General features: G+C 43.8%; 1 protein-coding gene and 3 pseudogenes across 1 annotated transcript; 3 read left to right on the top strand and 1 right to left on the bottom strand.

Annotated features, from left to right (window-relative positions):
- Positions 1 to 231: 231 nt before the first annotated feature.
- Positions 232 to 1,219, bottom strand: LOC144265973 (olfactory receptor 5J3-like; annotated as a pseudogene).
- A 14,264-nt stretch (positions 1,220 to 15,483) lies between these two features.
- LOC144265972 (olfactory receptor-like protein COR5) lies at positions 15,484 to 16,541 on the top strand (annotated as a pseudogene).
- A 1,150-nt stretch (positions 16,542 to 17,691) lies between these two features.
- On the top strand, positions 17,692 to 18,606 carry LOC144266326 (olfactory receptor 5J3-like). The gene has a single exon (XM_077819776.1). It carries the CDS (start codon positions 17,692 to 17,694, stop codon positions 18,604 to 18,606), a length of 915 nt encoding a protein of 304 aa, XP_077675902.1.
- Positions 18,607 to 22,578: 3,972 nt separating this feature from the next.
- Positions 22,579 to 23,510, top strand: LOC144265971 (olfactory receptor 5AP2-like; annotated as a pseudogene).
- Positions 23,511 to 23,825: the final 315 nt, after the last annotated feature.

Below are 23,825 nucleotides of genomic sequence, written 5' to 3'. Positions count from 1 at the left end.
TAAAATAAAAATAGAGCTGACTGATACAATGCTATTCTACTCAGGATCTGATAGCATAGAACTTTTAAGTGATATAGCTGACTTTAGTGAATTGATATCATGCAATGCACATTGTGTGTTTTTGATAAACACCTAACACATCTGTGACCTGGAAGAGCCTTTACACTGTTTCCGGCGAGGCCGCTGGCATGGAATTCTAGATTCCACCCCAGCATAGAACCCTTTTTCCTATCACCCTTCCCCATTTGTTACTCGGAAGGAAGTTATGCTAGATTTTCCCTGAGTAATAATCACTTTTCTACTTAGCACTTTCCTTACAGCACATTTCACATGCCTGTTCCTCAGGCTGTAGATCAGGGGGTTCAACATGGGGATCACTATCGTATAGAACACGGAGGCTATTTTATCTGTATCCAGTGAGTACCTGGCACTGGGTCGCAAATACATGAAGAAAATTGTCCCATGGAATAGAGTAACAGCTATCAGGTGGGAGGCGCAGGTGGCGAATGCTTTACGCCTGCCCTGGACAGAACGGATCCTCAGCACAGCAATTACAATAAGAATGTATGAGATGATGATGATCAGAAACGTGCTCATTTCAAATAAAGTGCCACAGGTAAAGAGTAGCCTCTCGTTGACAGAGACATCACTGCAGGAGAGTTTCAGGAGAGAGGTGAGATCACAGTAAAAGTTATTGATGACATTGGAATCACAAAAGAATAATTTCTGCAAACTGCTTGTGTTTATCAAAGAGTTAATCAAGCCCCAGAAATACGACCCAACAACCAGCATTATGCAGACCCTCTTGGTCATGATGACCGTGTAGAGCAGCGGGTTGCAGATGGCAACATAACGATCATACGCCATCACAGCCAGGAGGAACATCTCAGTGGTGACAAACACAACAAAGAAGCCATATTGCGTAAGGCACCCACTATAAGAAATGTCTTTGGTCTCCACTAAGAAATTGACCAGCATATTGGGAGCAATGGTGGAGGAATAGCAGACATCTAGGAAAGACAAGTTGCTGAGGAAAAAGTACATGGGCGTGTGGAGTTGTGGGTCAATATGAATTACCAAGTTCATCCCTATATTCCCCAGCAGAGTGATGAGATATATGAGAAAAAAACGTGACAAAGAGAGGGACCTGCAGCTCCAGACGATCTGTTAATCCAACGAGAATGAACTTGGTCACTGTAGTGTGATTGTCTCCAGTCATTTGTCTAACTTCCTGGTTATCTGCAAGGAAAAAGAATTAATCATAATGCTTATAGCAACTGATTTACATGTATACAGCACTCTAGGCAGACTCTGGACTTTTGACTGCCCCGTCTCCCTGTGAGTGCTGGAAATAGCTGCAAGATCTTCATAGACTAGACAGTAGACAAATTAAAACACTCTGGAATGCATAGCAAAGTATGATCCTAATGTACATAGTGATCTGTAACCACTGGTTAGTATGTGTTATGTGTGTCCCATTCACTGCCTGATTTACAGGCAATGTGCTTCTGTTATAGCCCATTGCTTCAATGGCTAGCTCTTTAGCCAAGTTGTAGACACTCCTGCTTTGCATTCTAGAGAGTCCCAGTTCAGTGCCGCTTGTTGGTTAACATGGTAACTGAGTGAATTACTGTACCATCATCAATTGTATAATCATGTTGCATGCCTGAAATAGCATATTCTTATCAATAAATCTAAATCCTTCAATTGACAAGTTGTTAGAATCCATTGTGACTGCACAGTAGTTAATGCACTTACTCTCAAAATAACCCAGTGGTAGAAGGTGCAGAATTTGGCTGAGTGTCCCTTGAAACCATTCCCATGAAAAGTATGCTGCACTTCGTATGTACACAACACTGAGCATGTGAAATATAACAGCACAGAGTACTAATGAAAATGAGCTTGCATGTAAAATGATTTAGAAACAAATTACTATGTGAATTGTTTCAAAGACTATGACACTATCAGTAGTGTTTTGTTAATACACTTTACTGTGAAGGAGACATTTTCAGTTAAGTAAAATAACATGGAAAAAGACCTAAAAAGTTCTTTTCAAAAACCACCCAATACCCCAGATCCACCCAAGACTTAGTTCTTTGGTAATTTCCATTGAAATAGGGAGGATCTGGGTTTCGTTATTTAGGGAGAAATAAATGGTTTGACACTGTGTTAAATTTTTAAAGGACATATTTTTAAATTCATTTTAACTCTGAAATTAATTAACAGATGCACTAGCAAATTCTCAGAAAATTCATTCTTTAGTCAGGGTGTAGTGCTGTCAATACAAGGAGGACATAGCTTAAATACGTCAAGAGGCAACAACTGGACACAGACAGATTAATAGGGGCGTACAAGGAAACAAGGAGTTAATATGGTCAGCCTGAAAGGCAGTGACCTCAGCACACCACACTGAATCTCTGCTTGAGTGGAAGCAAACTCAGCCTTATCTGTCACACTACCTCCATGCTATACAGTACAGACTTTGTACTTGGAGCCACATGGACATTTTTTTTCAGTGTTGCAGAAAAGTTAGTTTGTCATTTAGTTCTGCTTTACTGGTTAGAAATATATCAATGATTTTCATGTCAGTTGCATATATGACTATATTTTTCACTAAATCCTGATCTTATTAAAGACAAGCGGCAAAACTTTAAATGACTTCAAACTACCTGAACTCTAACAATGCATATGCAAAAGGAAAAGAGTTAAGATTGCACCTGTATGTTCAACTTTGCTGTTTCCTAACTCTTGTGTAACACTGGTAAAACTGTTTGTCATCTATGTAGCCCCTTCTTTGTTTAGGACCAGAATGTGATATACTGGTACCCATGTTGAGTCCAACTTCCCCTGGTGTTTCATGGGGAACACAAAGGAAGCCAAACTCCAAATATTTGGGGTGGGACATTTTCATTGTGGTGAAATTTGGAACCTAAAACCCTACAGATTTTAATAACATTTTTTCAATCCCAAAATATTTACATAGAGAGGAGGGGCACTGTTGTTTTGTTTTCCTAAAAATGGTGATGGTCATGGGGGAGGAGGGGGAGCTCCATGAAGTTTCCCACAAAATTTATAATTTAATTATCATTCACAATTATGTAAATTAATTATAATTTAAAATTTCCAACCAGCTCTAATGCTGCTCCATGACTCACCAATGTAAATGAATGGTGCAATATGAACATTAAGTTACTTCCCAACAAGAGAGAGTGGTCTCAGAATCTTGTCCATCATGAACAATTTCTGCAATGTATGCTTCCTATTATTTCAGCTTTCCGGGTTTCTAGCTACATTTCACTTTGACTAACCAATAAATAAGATAAAATAGGGTTACACTAAAAAGAAGATACTTCTAGCTTAGAAAAATACAGTGGTTTACCCCATTATTTATCCCAGTTTGGTTCAAATATATCCCTTTGAAACCTACCTGCTGATGAAAGCTGGCATTTACTGAAAGACATCAAAGGATTTACATTAGTAAAAGGACAGAGTTTTAAGATGAAGTGTTTATTGTTAGCTTATAAAGCCAAGACAGATTCCGTGGAGTTTTCAGATCTCTTGATGACGGACTCACCCAATTAAGTAACTAAGACTCATGTAGCAGACAGACATTTTGGGTACAGAATAATTGCCCTGAGATATATTGTTCTGTTGGGAGTAGGGGTTCAAGAAGAGATTTTTACTCCTGTGCCCACTATTTCTATTCCTGTTTTCTTTCACAAGGATAATTGATCTTCCACATTTGGGTGGAAGGAGGTCCAAAAGAAAGCTCCAATTTCTGATTCTATTCTATATAGACTTACATTACCATAATATCTGAGCATCTTCCTGCTGTGTATTGAGTGACATCTTTGTTCTCATCTCTTCTCCCCATTACTCCTGGGGGAATTCTGCACCATTGAACAATGCACAATTCACACCGCATTGATATTCTGTGCAGAATTTCCTCCACACCCCTCTCCCGCCCACAATTTGGCATTGCAGAGCAGCTGGCTGCCACTCGGGACGACTGGACCCAGCAGAGCCCAGCTCCCAGCTTGCACATAGAAGATACTACCAGGGTAGGGAGATGGAGATGAAAGGTTCCTGGCACACCCTGAAAGAAGGAGGTGACATGCAGGGAATTCCATACAAGCACAGGACCCAGCTCAGGTTCTTTATCCCTCAGGATCCCTGGGCTTTGGAAAAGGAGGGGTGTGAGTGTCTTGGCTGGGAAGGCTGCAGCTGGGCTCTGGGGGACAGTAGGGAGTGCAGGTGTTCCTTCTTTTGCAGTCAACGACCTTTCTAACACAACTGTTGCGGCTATATATTTCATAAGCTTGACTATTGCAAATTTATTCTGTCCCCAAACCACAATTTGTCAAGCACACTTGCACCAACTGTGTTTTCCCTTATTTGGCATATAATGTAAGCTTTTAACAGTTGCTCTGCCTTATTTGGAATACAGCAAAACAAGCTTTTCCTGTTATTGACAGGTTTGTTCTTTTGCTGTTAACAGTCTTTCCTAACTTCTAGCTGCTACGGTTCCATTTCTTAAGCTGTGCTGTTGTAACTGCCCTGCAATGGAATTTTCCTCACCCTCTTCTTATGCTCTGTATACACAGTTAGCTTGACCAAAATTTTAGGCCTATAAGTTTAGACCTGCTAGATTTTTCCTCCACATTCCCCCCTTTGGTGCCTTTCTTTGGCACCACTAATTGGGCCTAAACTTCCATAGCCATGAGCCTGTTAATTTGTTTCGTTCTCCTGTTCTTCTGCCCAAACTGTGTCATACATCTCATTTACAATCATTAGTGCCACCTGCTTTCTTGAATTGAGGTTGCCAGGTTTAGGGCTGGACAGGCAATGGTAAATACATCTTTTATAGTCACAATAACACAATCCTATGCTAAACAGCAGTAAAAGCAACAACATTCCCATGGCGATAATATGATGTGGTTGGGATTGTAGACTAGCTTTAGTTACAAAACACGATACATCAGTTTTGGTATACAAAGTAGACATTTTATAGGCAGTATAAAAGGCATTTTTTTCGGCTTGATATATATTTTGGAGTATGTGAATTTGTCCCGGGAATTCGGAAATTTTCTGAAGTTCAGGTAAGATTGAAAGCAAATTTTGGAATCCATCAGGTACTAAAGCAGTCCAGTTAAAGGGTATCTGGAACCTGAGGGCTAATTGTAGAGTTTTATCTGCAGGCCAGTAAATGATATGATTGCCTGCGACTGTGGTGAGATTAAAATGTACATCATTCAGGGTAGTGGTCTCAACATGCACACAACTATTATTAGCCTGGAAAAGTAGGTGTCCTGTCAGGGTATTCCCGTGTCCCATACCCTCCCAACAAATGTTGTCATGGACAGAGACAACCTCTCCTGGTTTTAGTTTACATACACACTGAAGTTGGGGGGGTTCCAATGGCCAGAGTGTCCACTGGCTTCCAATCCCTTCCCAAATGTCGGGCGTTACTCCAGGAGCACTGATTACAAATCGGTTGGGCATACCAGGTAGTTTAAGTTCCCAAACGTCTCGGTGAATTATCCTATCCCACATGCATCCTCCCCATGGACCCAAGAGGATTCGGTAGGTGGGAGTTCATACCCCTCCGACCGGCCTGTATGGTTGGAAGGAGCACTGTGGATGTCTACATTTCCACTCAGAAAATTTCCAAGTATGTCTCCACGGCCACAGATTAGATGGAACTCCTGAGGTATCTGTAAGGGCAGTAGGCCATGCCTGATGTTCAAGATCCCTCTGAATGGCCATAAGCTGGTCATTCAGAAAATCCTGAACCTCTGAACAAGCCTGATCCCACTGCAATGCCTTTCCAGTGTTGGCGATACCCAGTACCATCTCTGTTAACAGCTTTTGGGTCATTGAACTAAGGGCAGAGACAACAGATAATTCACCAACACCAGCCTGAACCTAGGCTAGCTGTGCTCCAGTAATAAGGCCCATGGCTTTTTCCAGCTATCCCAATTTTTCCTCATGTTGATGGCCTTTATGGATAGTCCAGATTGCTGCTATGCTATTTGCACCATCCCATATGTGTCCAGTCAAGTCCCTTTTCTTTTGAGCAGAAATCCAATTGCTTTGATGGCAGCCCCTTTTGAACAATTAGGATATATACAGGTAATCTGAAAACTAGATAAGGGTAGTGTAAATTTTCCAGTCCCTAATGTAGCATTAATTGCAGTCCATCGAAACTCCAACCCATTTTTTTTTTGATGAAGTATTGTACCAGATTTGATGGCTGAACACTAATATGTTTTTGAGAAGCCTCAGCATCAATAGCATGGGACGGGGCATACTGCAATATGGTACAGTTTAAATGATCAGTTATTGGGATATTTTCAGTACAGGTAATTTTTTTCAGCAGCAGAGCAAACATTTTTGGTATTTGTTTGGTTATTTACCAGTTGGGTGACCAAATAACAATAAGGGCCCTTTTTGCTTAGCATGCTACAAAATCCGGGAATGGACATCATATCTGTCCCACTATGGGCCCCATCAATTTCAATCTCTGACTTTTGGGGCTCAGTTGCAGTGATATCATATATTTCTATTTACACCAACCCATCTGTTCTCTACTTAATCATTCGTTCATATGAATCGTCCTGAACCTTAAAGAATAAGTTCTCCGAGCAAAATGCCCATAAATCACTTAAATGTGAAGGTCTTGGCCATTGGGTTTCATTTGAATATATGGTATCGTCTATGTTTGGGTAGGTTGTGGGGGTGGTGGTGAGGTTAATGGGGAAGGGATGGTGGGGGTGATGGTTATGGTAGCAAGGCGGTTTTGATATTCATTGTCTGGAAGCCAATTAGGGAGAGCAGTACATCCCCAGAGCACTTGCCCAACAGTGCATTGTGCAGCCCCTGGGAGAAATCCTAAATACCAAGTAACACCACAGTCCCAAGGAAAGAGGCCACAACTTCCTCCTTGCCAGTGTACAACACTCCATCTCTTCCACCAGGGCCAGTTCTCAATGTTTTTTGTGGTCAGGAATTCTTGTACCTTGGCTCCAGTGCAGCAGATGTTCCTTTTCCTTTCTTGGAACATCCCTATTATAGCATCATACAAGGGAGTAGTTACAGACATTGCATCCGGTTCTTCAAAGGGGTCTTTTATTGGCAAACTCCTGGTGGCTTTGTGCATCCAAAAGAACATAACTGTATCATGAAAGTTCAGCAATAGTAGCAAGAACATAGTTACCCATTGTGACAGGGTCAGGCCAGATGGCTACAGGAGAGTAATAGAAGGCAGATATATTAGCCCCAGGTTAAGTAGGTCCCTTTTCCCTGGGTAATGTAACAGGGAAGGTTCCAGAATAATCAGGAACCTTCTGGAGACAATTAAGACAGACAGGCTGATTAGAACACCTGCAGCCAGTCAAGAAGCTGCTAGAATCAATTAAGGCAGGCTAATCAGGGCACCTGAGTTTAAAAAGCAGCTCACTTCAGTTTGTGGTGTGCATGTGAGGAGCCGAGAGTAGGAGGTACTAGGAGCTGAGAGTGAGAATGCATACTGTTGGAGGACTGAGGAGTACAAGCATTATCAGACACCAGGAGGAAGATCCTATGGTGACAATAAAGAAAGAGTTGGGAGGAGGCTATGGGGAAGTAGCCCAGGGAATTGGAGCCCACAGTAGCCCACAGCTGTTCCAGGGGGCACTCTAGACAGCTGCATTCCACAGGGCCCTGGGCTGGAACCCGGAGTAGAGGGTGGGCCCGGATTCCCCCTAAACCTCCCAACTCCTGGTCAGACACAGGAAGAGTGGACTTGGGTCTGTGGGTTCACAAAAACGGCCAAACTGGGGGCTGCCGTGAAGCTCAAAGGTGAGCAAATCTGCCAATAAGCGTAAGACCCACCAAGGTAGAGGAGGAACTTTGTTACAGCATACGAACCAAACAGAAGGCATCAACCATTTTCGCACCATGGCTGATTCCTTTATTCTGACCGTGGGGTCGGTCATGGCAACTGGGTGCCAGCGGGCGCTAGGCTCTCCACTGGACTTCTAAAGGCTTTATTCTGGCCTTTGATCTCCGGAGTCCCCTTTACCAGCAGGCCTGAAGACTTAGCTGGCTATAAAGGCGAATCACAGGAGATATCACTTTCTCTTCCTGAGGTTGTACTTAGGTTCCATTTTGGGGCCTGAAGCAGGGTTGCCATCATGATCACTCTAGTTGTTTCTGGGAGCTGGATCTGGAGGTTGAAAATCCTCAGCATCTGGGTCCAAAGGTGGTGTTATTTTCTTGCAGTGGGAGGCATGGATCCAGTTGACTAATCCCTTGCATTTGACCGCTGTATGGGTGGTCAGTAGGATCTGGTAGGGGCCCTTTCAGAGAGGTTCTAAAGAAGTCTTTCTCTGATATACCTTAACATAAACCCAGTCTCCAGGCTGAAGGAGATGGCATGGTGTGTCAGCTGGTTCCACCAGGGCACTTTGGACCTGTGAGTGGATAGACCTAACACAACGAATTAGCGTCTAACAGTATGGTATAACAGTATCATCATTTAGTTGCAGATCCAATTGACAAGGGAGTAGGGGAGGGGATGCTGGCATATGCATAGGTCTGGCCATAAGGATTTCATATGGGGACAGGCCATGTTTGCGTGTAGGTGTGCTCCTCATATACATGAGAGCAAGGGGTAGGGCATCAGGCTATTTAAGGCTAGTTTCAGGACAGATCTTAGAGATTTTGATTTTTAGTTCCCCATTCTTGCGCTCAACCGCCTCCGCACTCTGGGAGTGATGGGCACAATGCAAGTGTTGGGTGATGTTAAGAGCCTTGCAAATCTGTTGCATGATTTGGCCTGTAAAATGGGTACCTCGATGGCTGGTAATAGAAAGAGGTAGACCAAACCAAGGAATAAAGTCTCAACAATTTTTTTGCTATGGTGAGGGAAGGTATTAACACAAGGGTAGGTCTCTACCCATCCAGAATACATAGAGACAAAGACAGAACATATTGATAAGAACAACACCCTAGCATATTGATAAAATTGATTTGGATATTTACAAAAGGTCCCCACGGAGTGGGATGCACAGCAGGGTTTTGTCTGAACTGGTCTGCCGCTATTGTGGGCTAGGCAGGTCGGACAAGAATTGCAGTACTGCTGTGCCATAATGGAGACATTTGGGGCATACGAATGACGCAGTACTGAAGTGATCATCCCCCCTTTGCTCACATGAGCCAATCCATGGGACGCACGAGCAAGATAGGGGAGCACAGCCTTGGGCGCCAACAAGCGGCCATCTGGGGAGCTCCACAAGGCATCCGGATGCAAAGTACACCCATCCTGCCTCCATCTGTCCTTCTCTGGATCTGGGGACAAATCTTGCATAAGAGCTAAATCATGGAGAGAGGCAGGCATGGAGGGGAACTGAGGAAAATGAAATCAAATGGAGCTGGAGATCCGGAAAGGGCCACCTGTCTGGCAGTGGCATCTGCCAGTGCATTTCCTCTGGTAACATCGTCGTAAGTTTTCTGGGGAGCAGCACATTTTACAATGGCAATGGCAGAAGGGAGTTGAAGGGCAGAGAGAAGAGCATCAACAAAGGGCCCATTACTAATCTTTGCCCTCCCCCACCTGAAGTGAGAAATCCTCTGTGTTTCCATAGGTGCCCATAATCATGAAGCACCCCAAGGCATATTGAGAGTCTGTGTAGATGGTAACAGACTTGTCCTTGGCTAAAGTACAAGCACGGGTAAGGGCGACAAGTTCTGCTACTTGGGCTGAGTGTGCTCCCGTAAGGGAGTGGGCCTCCACGGGCTTGTGTTGGGAACAAATAGCATAGCCAGCCACAAGTAGACCTGCAGGATTTCTGAGGCAGGACCCATCTACATAGAATAGTAGATCAGGATTATGAAGCAGGGTATCCTTTAGATCAATTTTAGGAGTGGAGAGTTCTGCTGTCTCCGCTAAAGAGTCATGGGGTTCTCCTTCAGCTGCCGTGGGAAGCAGGGAAGCGGGGTTAAGGACAGGACAGCAAGTAAGAGTTACATTTGATGCATTTAAAATCAGCATTTCATACTTAGTTAGTCTGGAGTTAGAGAGATGCTGGGTTTTGCTTTTTAGAAGCAGGGTGATCACAGCATGCGGGACGGCAATACATAAGGGGGAACCCAAGACAAGAGTAGTAGAAGTCTCCACAAGGGAAGCGGCTGCAGCTACTACCCGAAGACAAGGAGGGAGTCCACCTGCTACAGGGTCCAAAAGTGAGCTATAATATGCTACCATGAGTTTGGGTAAGGACCCCCAAGGGTATTCCCTCCTTCTCATGACGATAGAGAATGAAAGGCTTCTGGTAGTCAGGTAGGCCCAAGGCGGGGGACCAGGTAAGAGCTTTCTTAATCCTAGTAAATGCTTCCTCAGCTTTTGGGGTCCATGGAATGGGCTCAGGGACCTTATCAAGGGTTAATTCTGACAGGGGTCTAACAATAGCTGTATCCCCAAGGATCCACTGTTGGCAATACCCGGCCATACCTAGGAAGCCGCGCATTTGTTTCTTAGCGGTTGGTTTAGGGACCTGGAGGATGGCTTGTATTCTTGCAGAGGACAAGCGTCTCTCTCCAGATGAAATATCATGTTCCATACAGTGGACTTTGGGCAGACAGCGCTGTGGTTTGGACTTGGAAGCCTTATGACCCTTCTTGGCTAGAGCTCGCAATAGCATGAGGGAATCAGTTTTGGAGGCCTCTAAAGATGGCGATTCCAACAGCAGGTCATCTACGTAGTGGGCCAGAGTGGACCCCATTTTAAACTCAAAGTCATCCATATCCCTTTTGAGGATCTGTGAGAACAAGGTGGGCGATTCGGTGGAACCTTGGGGTAACCTGGTCCAAGTGTATTGACACCCTTGGTAAGTGAAAGCAAACAGGTATTGACTATCTCTGTGGACAGGGATAGAGAAGAAAGCCAAGCAGAGGTCAACAACCGTGAAATAAATGACAGAGGAAGGAATATAGGAGAGAACAATAGCAGGGTTCGGGACAACTGGGTAGATAGGGAGAACGGTGACATTGACAGCACGGAGATCCTGGAGAAAGCGCCAAGTCTGCATGCCAGGTTTCCTTACAGGTAAAATGGGGGTGTTACATTTACTGACTGTAGGAATAATAACTCCTTGCCTAATTAGGGAGGTAATTACTGGGCAAATTCCCTCCTTGGCCTCCCTTGAGAGAGGGTATTGCTGAACTCTAGGAAGGAGTGTCGCCGGATCTAGGCAAATTTGAACCGGTCGAGCAGTCCTGATGCACCCTACCTGGTTGACATGTTCGGCCCACAAACAGGAAGGAACCTTGGCCAGCAATTCCTGTTGCAACAAGAACTTCTCCTCTGAAGTGCTCAATTGCAGGACTGCCAGGACCTCATTTTGACTGGGATCTGGGACATCCAAATACACACCGTCTGGGGTGCAATAAATTGTTCAATTTAGTTTGCACAGCAAGTTTCTTCCCAAAAGATTAATAGGTGAGCAGGGGCTGAGGAGGAAAGCATGTTGCTCAGACAGAGGACCGATAGAGACAGTCAGAGGTGAGGAGATGGGATGGGGAATAGGAGTGTTGCTCAGTCCTAGTGCATTCACTATTTCTGAGATTACTGGAAGGGAAGGGAAGGGAAGGGAAGGGAAGGGAAGGGAAGGGAAGGGAAGTCGTCCGCGCGGAGGGTGGATTGCGATGCACAGGTATCTAGCAGGCAAGAGGTAGGGGTGCCATTAATTATACAGTTTACATATGATCCCGTCTGGTTTAAAGGGACAAGTGGAGCGATGATGTCACCTGTCTCCTGGCTATCCTAACGGCTTTGAGGGCACAAGGGAACAGGGGAAGAATATTGCGGTGCAAGGGCAGGTTCGATTGGTCGGTTAAAGTGATTGGGACAATTATTTTTCCAATGGCCCACCTGTCCACAACAGTAGCAGGCATCATTGCCTTGCCCCTGAGTAGGGGGATGGTGGGGACCTCTGTTGGGTCTCCCTCCTCTTCCCCTTAATGGACGGTTGTTGTGTTATTCTGTATGTTCTGGAGGGTCATTAATTTAGTTTTGATGTCATCCTTTTTCTTTTCTAACTGACAGGAGTAATGCTGGGTGGCTGACAAAATTTCGTTAGGGTTTTTTCCCTCCCAATTCACGATACCAAGCTTTAAATGGTTTCCTAATTGTGGATTGAGTCCCTGGACAAAGGCTGCCACTATGGCTTGTTTGGCATCTTCCTCTGCATTATCTATGCCAGAATATCTTTTGAAAACCTCCTTAAGGCGCTGCATGTAGTCAGCAGGGTTTTCTCCTTTATTTTGTCTACAAGCATTAATTTTAGTCCAAGCTGCCTTTTTTTGGGCAGATTTTAAGAACTTCATCCAGCAGGTTGTTCCTGTCTGTATTTAAATTCCTATTATGGCCTTGGTCGTTGTTAGGCCACTGGGCCTCTTGTGGGAGGCGATTTAATGTTCCCCTGGGCAGAACCCCTCTCAGGAGTAGATTTAAATCTGCTCAGTTAGGGTTGTAACAGCTTATGACTGTTCTTAATTCTTCTTGAAATTTGACAGGGTCTTCCCTTATTTTAGGAAATTTTTCAATCAAATTATACAAATTCGTGGGAGACCAAGGGGCGTGTACGGTCACCAGGGTTGCATGACCCAAAGCATCAGCACCTGGGCCTGGGAGTTGGCACAGTGGGAACGCTGCTTCATGCTGGGAAAACAGGGGCTGAGGGCTGGAAGTGAGGGGCCCCTGGGATTGTAACTTCTGTTATCTAGTATTCCATGCCGGCAGTCTGGATGAATTTCCTGGCAGTCCGTCTAATCAGTCATATGGGTATTGGACCGAGTCTATTACGATACTGATTGATCTTCTTGTGGGATCTGTGTGTGACTCAGGGGAAGGGGGTGAAGTAGATGCTGACATTGGTGTTACTGGTTGGGGCAGGAGTCCCTGGATAGTGGAGTCAGCCTCCCGAACATAGTCCAGTGGAGGCATGTGGGGTCTACTGCCCTCTCCATTTATTCCTCCTGGGTTGGATGGACGGTTGCCTTCATTCTAAGTATAAATCTATAAGATCTGCTAATGGGGCCGAAGGATTTTTCTGAAGGGGCCTGGAAGGGTAAAGGGGTATTTGCTGGCCAGCTGGGGTTGGGGAAAGAGTTAATTTCTCCTTTGCCTCTTTTAATTGTGTTTTAGGTTTCTCCTGGGAGTCCTTGGGACTCCTCATTTGAGATTCACGATGCCGTTTTTCTCTTTCCCCATACCAATCGAAATATGCATCCCACTGACCTTGTCCAACATTATTGGCAGGACGTGCACTTCTGAGTTGCACAATCCTGTCAAGGTCGAAACTTCCCTCTAAGGGGAACTGTAATTTCGGATTGTCTCTGGCATACCGATTTGATTTCTTTAGAAACTTGCAAGTGAAAGGACTATAATTTGCATACATGTAGTATGTTGGTGTGCCTTTTGGTGGGACGGTGATGCTTTTGGACTCACCTGCCCCCATCTGTACCTAGCAAGAGGGGAATCCTCTTGGATCCCCCGGCCCCCAGTACTTCACCTGGCGAGAGGGGAATCCTTTTTGGATTTCCCGGCCCCCAGTACTTAACTCAATTCACTCGTCACGCTCACACAGGGAAGGTTTTGTTTAGGGTCTCCATGACTGTTTTACACTGTTTTGCTCTTCAGCAAAGAGCATTGGCTGGCACCGCATACTCTGTCGCTTCAGGCGAGGTGATCAGACCAGTTAGTGGCTTGTCAAGCCACCTTTGGGGCGGGAGCTAGAGACAGGGGAGGAAAGAGGGTACGGAAACAGACCATCCAAGGATGGAAGGGATGGGATCACACACACTTCTAGACCCAGACAGGCCCCTCGCCGGTCATGCTATGCAGAGGAAAACAGCCAAGGTCAGGGCATTTATCACGATGTCCACTAGATGGAGTCACAGGCCTTGCTTTAGAGATACCTCTGACTTTGCAGGGCACTCTGAGCATCTTCCTGTGACTCACACTCACACCGGTCTACCGACCTTCACTTTCACACTGGCACACGGACCAAGGTATATCCATGACCTGCCCAGCCACAACCAGTGGCTCTTCCCTGGAAAACCAAACCTGGATGGGACTCTAACCTACCCCAAGGGCATCAGGCGTGTCTGACAGCAAAAAAGTCCAGATAGAGCGTACAACTCACCCAAGCCCAGAGCCTACGGGCAGTTCTCTTCCAGAAACCCAATATAGAGATTTCCAAAATCTCTTACCTTTCTGATGGGCCCGGGGTCTGGTGGGGAACAGCTCGCGGTCCTCCATCTCTCGGGGGTCGCCATCTATCCGAGTCACGGGCACCAAGATGTATGGTGGAAAATTAACCACTTATTGTGTTTGGATCAGAAACAGGCCTGAGGCCCCTTTATTGATTACAAGTGCAGGAGGGGGTAACAGCTCAAAGTAGTTGCCCCCCGAAGCAAAGCACACACAGCTTTTTAAAGCTTAAAACCACAGACAAATTACACATACTTCTGTATTAATTACCTTATTTGGAATACATTGCAAAATTAACACGGGTCAAAAGCAAAAACAAGCGTCTCTCCCACTAGGTCCCTCTTGTTATTCACTGTCCATTCTTTTGCGGTCAGCGACCTTGCTAACACAATTGTTGCGGCTATATGTTTCATAAGCTTGACTGTTGCAAATTTGTTCTGTCCCCAAACCACAATTGGTCAAGCACACTTGCACCATCTCCATTTTCCCTTATTTCGTATATAATGTAAGCTTTTAACAGTTGCTCTGCCTTATTTGGAATACAGCAAAACAAGCTTTTCCTGTTATTGACAGGTTTGTTCTTTTGCGGTTAACGGTCTTTCCTAACTTCTAGCTGCTATGGTTCCATTTCTTAAGCCGTGCTGTTGTAACTGCTCTACAATGGAATTTTCCTCACCCTCTTCTTATGCTCTGTATACGCAGTTAGCCTGAGCAAAGTTTTAGGCCTATAAGTTTAGGCCTGCTAGATTTTTCCTTCAGATATATGTTTCTAAAAATATGTTCACTGTTGTTAATTTTCTCAGAAATATTCACCCCTGGCTACATGCTTTTAGTCTGATCATCACAAGTGTACGTGTGGTAATTTTTTAGCAGCCAAAGAACAAGAAGCTACAGGATTTAGTCGGAAAATAGCATGGCTGCAGTGTCCAGAAGGGATAAATTTAGAAGCTCAAGTTCTGAAACATTTCCTCAATGAATGTATGTGCATAATGTGTACTGCCTGGTAGCCGATGATTTAAAAACATGGAGGTATATTTCGGTGTCACCCAATAACCAGTAAGTGTGATGCAAACTGTGCGTACCTCTATCCATGTTATTGTTTCCAGGTATAATGGAGATCCATGGATCCTACTACTGTCTAAGGCAGTTCTTTGTAATAGATACACCATTTGCATAAGAACTAATTTCCTTTATGGTTGATCAAGCAGCTAGCGCCCAAGGCTGAATGAATGGCTGGAGGAAATTGTACAGCAGTGACCGAGTTCATTCTCACAGGACTGACAGAACTCCCAGAGCTGCAGGTCCCCCTCTTTGTGGTGTTCCTAGTGATCTATGGTATCACCCTGGTGTGGAGTCTGGGGATGATGGTTTTAATCAGGATCAACCTCCTACTTCACACCCCCATGTACTTCTTCCTCAAGAATTTGTCCCTTGTGGATGCCTTTTATTCCACAGTCATAGCTCCCAAGATGCTGATGAGCTTCTTAGCAGAGAGGAAAGCTATTTCCTACACAGCTTGCATCATCCAATATTTTAGCTTCCTATTGTTTGTCATCTCTGAGTGCCTTTTGCTGGCAGTAATAGCGTATGACCATTATGTAGCCATCTGTAACCCGCTGCTGTATACGGTCATCGTGTCACCAAAGCACTGTCTACGGCTGGCGGCTGGTTCATATCTATGGGCCTTCCTGACCTCTGTGATATACACGAGCGGTTTGCTAAGATTATCCTACTGCCACTCCAGTATCCTGAATCTTTTTTTTTGTGATATCAACCCAATTCTAAAGCTCCCCTCTTCTAGCCATTAACCAGATCCTTGTTTTCCTCTTTGGCAGTCTGAGTGACCATCCTCATACATCTTAATTATTGCGACTGTGCTGTGGATCCGCTCCACCGAGGGCAGGTGCAAAACCTTCTACACCTGCGCCTCCCACCTGATGGCCGTCTCCATCTTCCATGGGACAATTCTCTTCATGTACTTCCGACCCAGCGACAGCTACTCACTGCACACAGACAAAATGGCCTCCGTGTTCTACATGGTGGTGATCCCCATGCTGAACCCCTTGAACTACAGCTTGAAGACAAGGATGTGAAGGACACCCTGAGGAGAGATATAGAGACAAAATCGAGGGCCCATTTGTTCCTCAAAGGGTGTCATAATAGGACAACCAAATCTTTCAATGGCTGCTCTGTACACATAGGGCTTGTCTCCACTACAAAGGCACAGTTACCAATTCTCATAATATCTGGTGCTTCTCTTAAAGCCCCAGCTCCTTCAGCCATGTGATCACTTAGGAATCTCAGATTTTTTTTTAAAGTATGTTTCTAGCCCTCAGGGTTGCTAAGAAAAGCTTAAAAACATGACCCCCTTCAGGGCCCAGAAACCAGCAAGCAAATCAAAAGACCACAATTAGAACTGGTCAGAAAAATTCCAATGAAACATTGCTCCATTGCAATTTGCTGACTGAGTGAAATTGGAGCATTTCTTGAAGACGGGCCAATTTCACTGCAGCGCCATGGAATCAGGGAAACACTGCCTACATCAGAATCCTGCCTGGTTTCCTGCTAGCTAACCTGCCCAGCTCCTTGGCAACCTGCCTTGTGGCCTGCTATCAACCTCAGAGCTTCCAGAGTTCATGGCCTTGGAGTCACCACACTTGCCGATTGCCCTGGGGGCTGGGGACATCCAACATTTCCAATGTACATGGCTCCAGGGATCCATTCCCTTTTCAGAGACTTCAAATACTGGGGTTTTGTTCCTAATCCAAACAAATTCTGAAATATCAAAATCCTGCACTAAAAAGAATTACCTTTCCCCTCCCCCTCTCTAAACCCTTCGTGTATTATTTTTAAAAGATCTCAAGATTTTAAGCCAATCGCATGATTTTTGGAAGCCTGATTCATGGTTTTCAAATGCTTGGGATCAGCAACACTGCCAGGGGATGTGTTATGAAGCAGCAGTAACCAAGTGACTGGACATAACTGTAGTCATCTAAAAGGATTATCTGGGATGAACTAAATTATGAGTGCTTTCTAATTTACCCTCAGTGAGCAGACAATATAAAGTACCTAGTTCCTAAACTCAAACACACGCCAGGTATATTTCATTGGGGAAAATTTGTGATAATGTACATGAATCTGGAAACTCCCTACAGGGAACTGAATGCCTAATTCCAGTCACATTTACAGAGACTTGGATGTCAAAATCTCCTACTCAGCCTTGAAAATCTCAGTCCTCATGAAAAGTGAGTTTAAATCTAAAGGTCCATCCAAACTTTTCCCAGACATCACGGCAGCTGGTTTCCTGTCAGATATTCACTACCCACACTCAAGCCCGGTGGTGTCATTCAAATTTAATTCACGCCATGAAATTTCCTTCTTCCATGCTGCTCGCTCTTGTTATCCCAACAGGTATGGTTTCATGTACCCCTGTATAAATGGCTGGGGGCAATCACAGTATGGTGACCCAGTTCATCCTCCTGGGATGCAGGATACCCTTCTTCACAGTGTTCCTGGTGATCTATGTTCTTACGCTGGTGAGGAATCTCGGGATGATCGTATTGATCAGGGTTGATCCCCGACTCCATACCCCCATGTACTTCTTCCTCAGTAACCTGTCTGTCGTTGACCTCTGCTACTCCTCAGTCTTTGCTCCAAGGATGCTAGTGAATTTCTTAGTGGGGTGTAAAAACATATTTTACTCTGCCTGCATTGCCCAACACTTCTCTTTCGTCATGTTTTTGACCAAAGAAGGGTTCCTGCTGGCTCTGATGGCGTACGACCACTATGTAGCCATCTGTAACCCTCTGCTCTACACTGCTGTTATATCTAAGAGAGTCTGTATTCATCTAGTGACCAGCTCATATGTAGGGGGGCTTGTGAACTCACTGACCCACACATGTGGCTTGCTGAAGTTGTCATTCTATGGGCCCAATGTCATCGGTCATTACTTTTGTGACACTAACCCATTGCTGAAGGTCGCCTGCTCTGATAACCACATCAGTGAGATTTTCCTCATAATGTTCTCTGGGGTTATTGCCATGTCCACCCTCCTGATTGTCATCATCTCTTATCTGTACATCCTCTTCTCTATCGTGAGGATCCACTCTGCCACGGGCAGGCAGAAAGCCTTCTCCACCTCTCATTTGACAGCTGTCACCATGCTCTATGGACCTGTAAGCTTAAGCCACATACAACCCAGTTCCACCTACTCGCTGGAACAGGAGAAAATCTCTGCTGTGTTTTATACCCTGGTGGTCCCCATGCTGAACCCCCTTATTTACAGCCTGAGGAACAAGGAGGTTAAGGATTCTTTTAAGAGGGTGATAAACTGGAAAAACATTCTCAGCTAATTTGTTCACCATGACAATTCCAGTCAATTGAGAAGAACAATTGGAAGAAGGAGAGGAGTGTCGTCTATGTGTCACTGCCTTCATTTGTGTATCTCAAATGTTGTACAGGAATTAAATGAAACTCAAAGAACTGATGTAGCATATGAAAATTATGTTTTACAATTGCTTTAAAGGAACAATGTTACCTAATGTCCTGTCATTATGTGGCTGTTGCAACAGACACCCTTCCTTGTTTCTTGACCATGAATCTATTTGAAATGCTGCCCTGAAAGGTTATCTGAGATTTAAAATAAAATAAAACTTGCCTCTAACTTTAATTTCTTCATGTGTTGCTCTGATTAATGCTCAGTATGTAACTTGCACTATGAGAATTCAATACTTTTGCTCTCTTTAGCGTCTGGGCCTCATAAGGGCTTTGTGAGTCTGACAAAATTAATCTCTATCCCCCTTATAACAGCCCTTAACGTAGTTGAAGCCTATGAGGTCCCTCCTCAGTCATCTTGTCTCAAAACAAGACATGCCCAATTTTTTTTCAACCTTTACTAATAAATCAAGTTGTGCAAACCCTTTTTGTCATTTTTCTTGGTCCCCTCTGGACTTTCTCCTATTTGCCCACATCTTTTCTAAAGTGTGACTCCCAAACCTAGACACAGAACTTCAACTGCGGCCTCACCAGTGCTAAGTAGAGCCAAACAGTTACTGCCCTTGTCTTACATACAACACTCATGGTAATAAACCCCAGACAGCCTTTTTCACAACTGCATCTCATTGTTGGCTGATACTCAACTTGTGATCCACTTGAACTCTCAGATACATCTCAGCTGCACTTCTCCCTAGCTGGTTATTCCCCACAGTGTATTTGTGCATTTGATTTTTCCTTCCAGAGTGAAGTACTTTGCACTTGTCTTTATATTGATCACATCTATATTCATACCAGTGCTATATACATCTATTCTCAACAGTATTATCACATATACTTAGGTTTGGAAGGAATAGACTTTTCTCAATAAATGTTGGTAAATGTTGATTTCCCCACAAGCACACAAACCAATGAAAAAAATATTGCCTTCAATAATTGAAATTTACAGCTAGGCAAGAGTAAGAAAAATTGCTGCTTGAGAATGTACTAGAGTTTGATTTAAGGATATTTATTTTGACATGTGATGTTGACAATTTGTGTTTTAACAGTTACAAAGCTTTAACTTTTAGAATCTCAGTGTTAGCTGTCATTACAAAGAATATGTCTGACCTCCCATTGTCTGATCCCCCATAATTTCCTGCGACTGTAAAGGTTTAAGCATTTAAAACAAAAAGGCTTAAAATAAACATTGATATTATCAATTAAAATTATTAAAAAAATAAAATTATAAAAAAAACCCATATTATGACAAGGCTTTCTATACTTGTTATACAGCTTTATTTTCAATTATCTTTTTGTCACCTTATTCTGCTCTCCATCTGTTCTCCATCTGTACTTGTCTCTTATTTTAAGCTTACATCACAAGCTCCTTTGGCCAGAGGTTGTCTTTTTGTTATATGTTTGTACAGCACCTAACAGAAGGGGGTTGGGATTAAGCCTAATTCTAATGAATTAATTAAGTACTATCAATAATAATGTTCATGTAATGTTACTCCCACCAATGCCGTATATTTCAGAGGAGTAGCTGGGTTAGTCTGTTTCAGCAAAGACAATGAGGAGTCCTGTGGCACCTTAAAGACTAACACATTTATTTGGGCATACGCTATCATGGGCTATAACCCACTTCTGGGTTCCAGTCCACAGTAGCTTATGCCCAAATAAATGTGTCAGTCTTTAAGGTGCCACAGGGCTCCTCGTTATCAATGCCATATAGTGATTTTATAGGTTTACTAACAGCAATGCTATAAATTGATCGTATATTTTAGGAACTAGAAGGGACAATGAGATCATTTAGTCTGACTGTGTAACTCAGGTCACACTTTGATACAGTTACCCTCTGTATTAAACCCATTAACTTGTGTTTTATTAAGTGTGTCTTCCAGAGAGCCACTGGGTCTTGATTTCACAGCATCTCTAGCTGGAGAATCCACCACTTCCCATGGTAGTTCATTCCAGTGGTTAACCACCCTCACTGTTGAAAATGTGAGCCTCATGAGTAAATTGAATTGGGATAGTTTTGCTCTAAGCAACATGACATATTGTTCAGCAGAACTGGGGGTAGGGGGAAAATTGGGCCAAAATACTTGTTTTTCTGAGCAACGCAGATTTGGGTTAACTGAAATATTTTATGAATTTGTGTCAAATGAGCTGAATTATTTTGCTTTGAACTAAAACCTCAGAAAAATCTAAAAGGTCTAAATAGTTTAAGTTTCCCATTTAAAAGACTTTGTTTCAAAATTTACTTTAATTTTATTTAAAAAATTAACAATTGGAAACACAGCAACTGATCAAACAAAACATTTCATTCAACTTGTCAGTCAGCCAAAAAAATTGAAATTTTTGAAAAAAACACATCAATTTGAGTCAACCAGAAACTAAATTTTTCATTTATGTCTCAGAAGAGCCAGCAAAACAAGAAATCAGGTATTCACACAGCTCTTTTGATCATAATTTTTTTTTTCTCATCATTGCTATCTACTGATTAGCCCTATTCTCACCAGTGATACAATTCTATTGCTTTAGGGCTGGTTGATATGGGAAACTGACTCTACAGGTACCTAATGTAACTCTCTATGTGGCCACTTTTCTTTTTCCAGTTTAGTTTAATCCAGTGGATTAAGAGGTCATACCAGGAGCTATTCCAGAATAGCTCTAGTGCCTTACATTCACCTATTACCTTGCTCAGGAATAACTTCCCAGTGCAGACAAGCCCCTGTTCTCACCAACACTGATTTGGAGCTGTCCTTTCGCCCCTCCATGCAGAGGTGGGACATTGAACAGCAAGGTTTATCAGTGGGGAAATGAATTTATTTCCCACCCGAAGAACCCAAAACAATTTTGCAAACATTCTGGTGTAGCTGAATCCGCATTTTTCTCTGAAAAAAAGTTTCAGCCAAAGAATTTTGCCCAGCTGTCGTTAGGATCCTTTCTACCTCATGGAAATGCCTTACCCTTAAGCTCTGCTCGGTAGACTCGAGCCAAGGGATAATAGGGTTTAGCCCATGGTGAGTAATAGTGAGAGGACAGAAACCCACAGAAGAACACTCAGATGCAGCTTCCTCCAGGATTCAAGAGTTGACCCCGTACCCAACCCCATTCATGGGGCTTCTTTTTTATCTTGTATTAATACAGTTTCAATGAAAAATATCAGAGCACAATATTGGATCAATGCTACCGTACAAAGATGATTTTATCTTTCTCAGCTGATAAATGTCTACCTTCTTGACACCTTAACATCAGAAAAAAAAAACTTTAAATAAATCTTCAGCTAGTACAAGTCCTTCTGCACTAGTGTGATTCTGTGGTCACAAAGTTTGCCATGGAATTCACCCTGTTGCTTCCAGAATGGTGGCCCAGAATCTCCACTTTCATTAAATAGGCCTCAGGTGTCTAGCCCTTTGTGGAATTGACCTTCAATGCATAGCCAATGCAGTGCCATCTGCCTGAGTCTGCAGGCTGCCTAAAACAATAGCTCTGAGAAGTATTAACAGTCCCATTCATCTTAATCAGAGCTCTGGGGTCTCCATGTGTGGGGGGTCTTCCCCCTCCAGGATGCCATAGAGCAGCCAGGCACCTCACATTTTGTTTCCTGTCACCTTGCCCAGGGGGAGTTAATTGGACCAGACAGCCTGAGTTGCTCCAGGTAGGAGGGAGCCTGGGCCCAGGCCCAACTTGCAGCTAGGGAGCATAGGGAATGAAAAGTACATTGTGGCCGCTCAGGCCGAGGGGAGTCAAAATGAGTGCGAAGGATTCGCTCTTGGTCCTTTCTTGGCTCCTGTTTAATTGTATGTTTCACTTTTCCCCTGTAAAGGAGGAGAACATGGGTGGAAGAAATGGCGGAGGGAAATTACACTATGGTTACAGACTTCCTTTTCCAGGGATTCATGGATCATCCGGAGCTTCAGGTCCCCCTCTTTGTGTTGTTTCCAATGATCTATGTTATCACCCTGGCGGGGAATCTAGGGATGATCATCTTGATCAGGTTCAACTCCCGACTCCACACCCCCAGGCACTATTTCCTCAGCAGATTGTCTCTTGCTGACATTGGTAATGCCTCGGTTGCTGATGACTTTGGGGTTCAGGCCAAACCCATTTCTCCCGCTGCGTGCCGAGCACAGGTTTTCTTTGTCTGTAACTTTCTGACCAAGGAAGCTTTGCCTGGTGGCGGTAATGGCATCTGATCACTTCCTAGCACTTGGTAGCCCCTTGCTCTAGAGCCTCGTCGTGTCAACGAGACTGTGTGTGTTACTAGTGGTTGCTTCCTACATATGTGGCTTTGTGAACGCAGTTGTTCAGACTCCATTTATAATTTACCTTGCCCTTCTGTGACTCCAATGTCATCCACCATTTCTTCTGTGACATCCCCCCAATCCTTAAGCTGTCCTGCTCCGACACCCACAACGCTAACATGGTGTATTTCACCTTGTCCACTATAGTGGTCATGACTACGATTCTCATTGTACTATTCTCCTACATGTACATCCTCATTGCCATTCTGAAGATCCACTCTGCCAAGGGCAGACGCAAAACGTTCTCCACCTGCGCCTCCCACCTGATGGCCGTAACAATTTTCTACGGGACTTTGATCTTCATGTATTTACAACCCACTTCCGACTACACCACATACCCAGACAAGATCATCTCTGTGTTTTATATGCTCATAATTACCATGCTGAATCCCCTGATCTACAGCTTGAGGAACAAGGAGGTGAAGGACGCCTTTAGAAGGATGATCAACAGGAAGGTTTGTTCTCAGTTAATATAATTATTGGGATTTGTGCTTACCAATAAACCAGTGATGAATTAATAGTGAATTCTCTGTGTCATAGCTCTGATTTCTTTGTTTTAACTGTATTCTGTGGCTTGTACAAAAAAAAAAAAAAGGAATCCAAGACTGTTAATCTTGGAAATTCAGTTTCCCATGTTCAGGAATGACTGCGAGGCTGCAAAGAATACAGACGCTCCCTGACTTATGCAAGCATTCCGTTCCAGAATGCCTTGTGTACCTCGAATTTTGCGTAAGTCGGAAACGTAACTCCGACCATTATGCTCAAAAAAACCCAAAAGAAACTCCTATTTC

Source organism: Eretmochelys imbricata, chromosome 6 (genome assembly GCF_965152235.1).
Source record: "Eretmochelys imbricata isolate rEreImb1 chromosome 6, rEreImb1.hap1, whole genome shotgun sequence".
Lineage (NCBI taxonomy): Eukaryota > Metazoa > Chordata > Testudines > Cheloniidae > Eretmochelys > Eretmochelys imbricata.
The sequence above is the reverse complement of the archived record's forward strand: the minus strand, read 5'-3'. Positions and strand labels throughout refer to the sequence as shown.

Excerpts from the sequence above, each read along its gene's own strand:
- LOC144266326 (XM_077819776.1), top strand. The coding sequence starts at position 17,692 with ATGGCTGGGGGCAATCACAGTATGGTGACCCAGTTCATCCTCCTGGGA.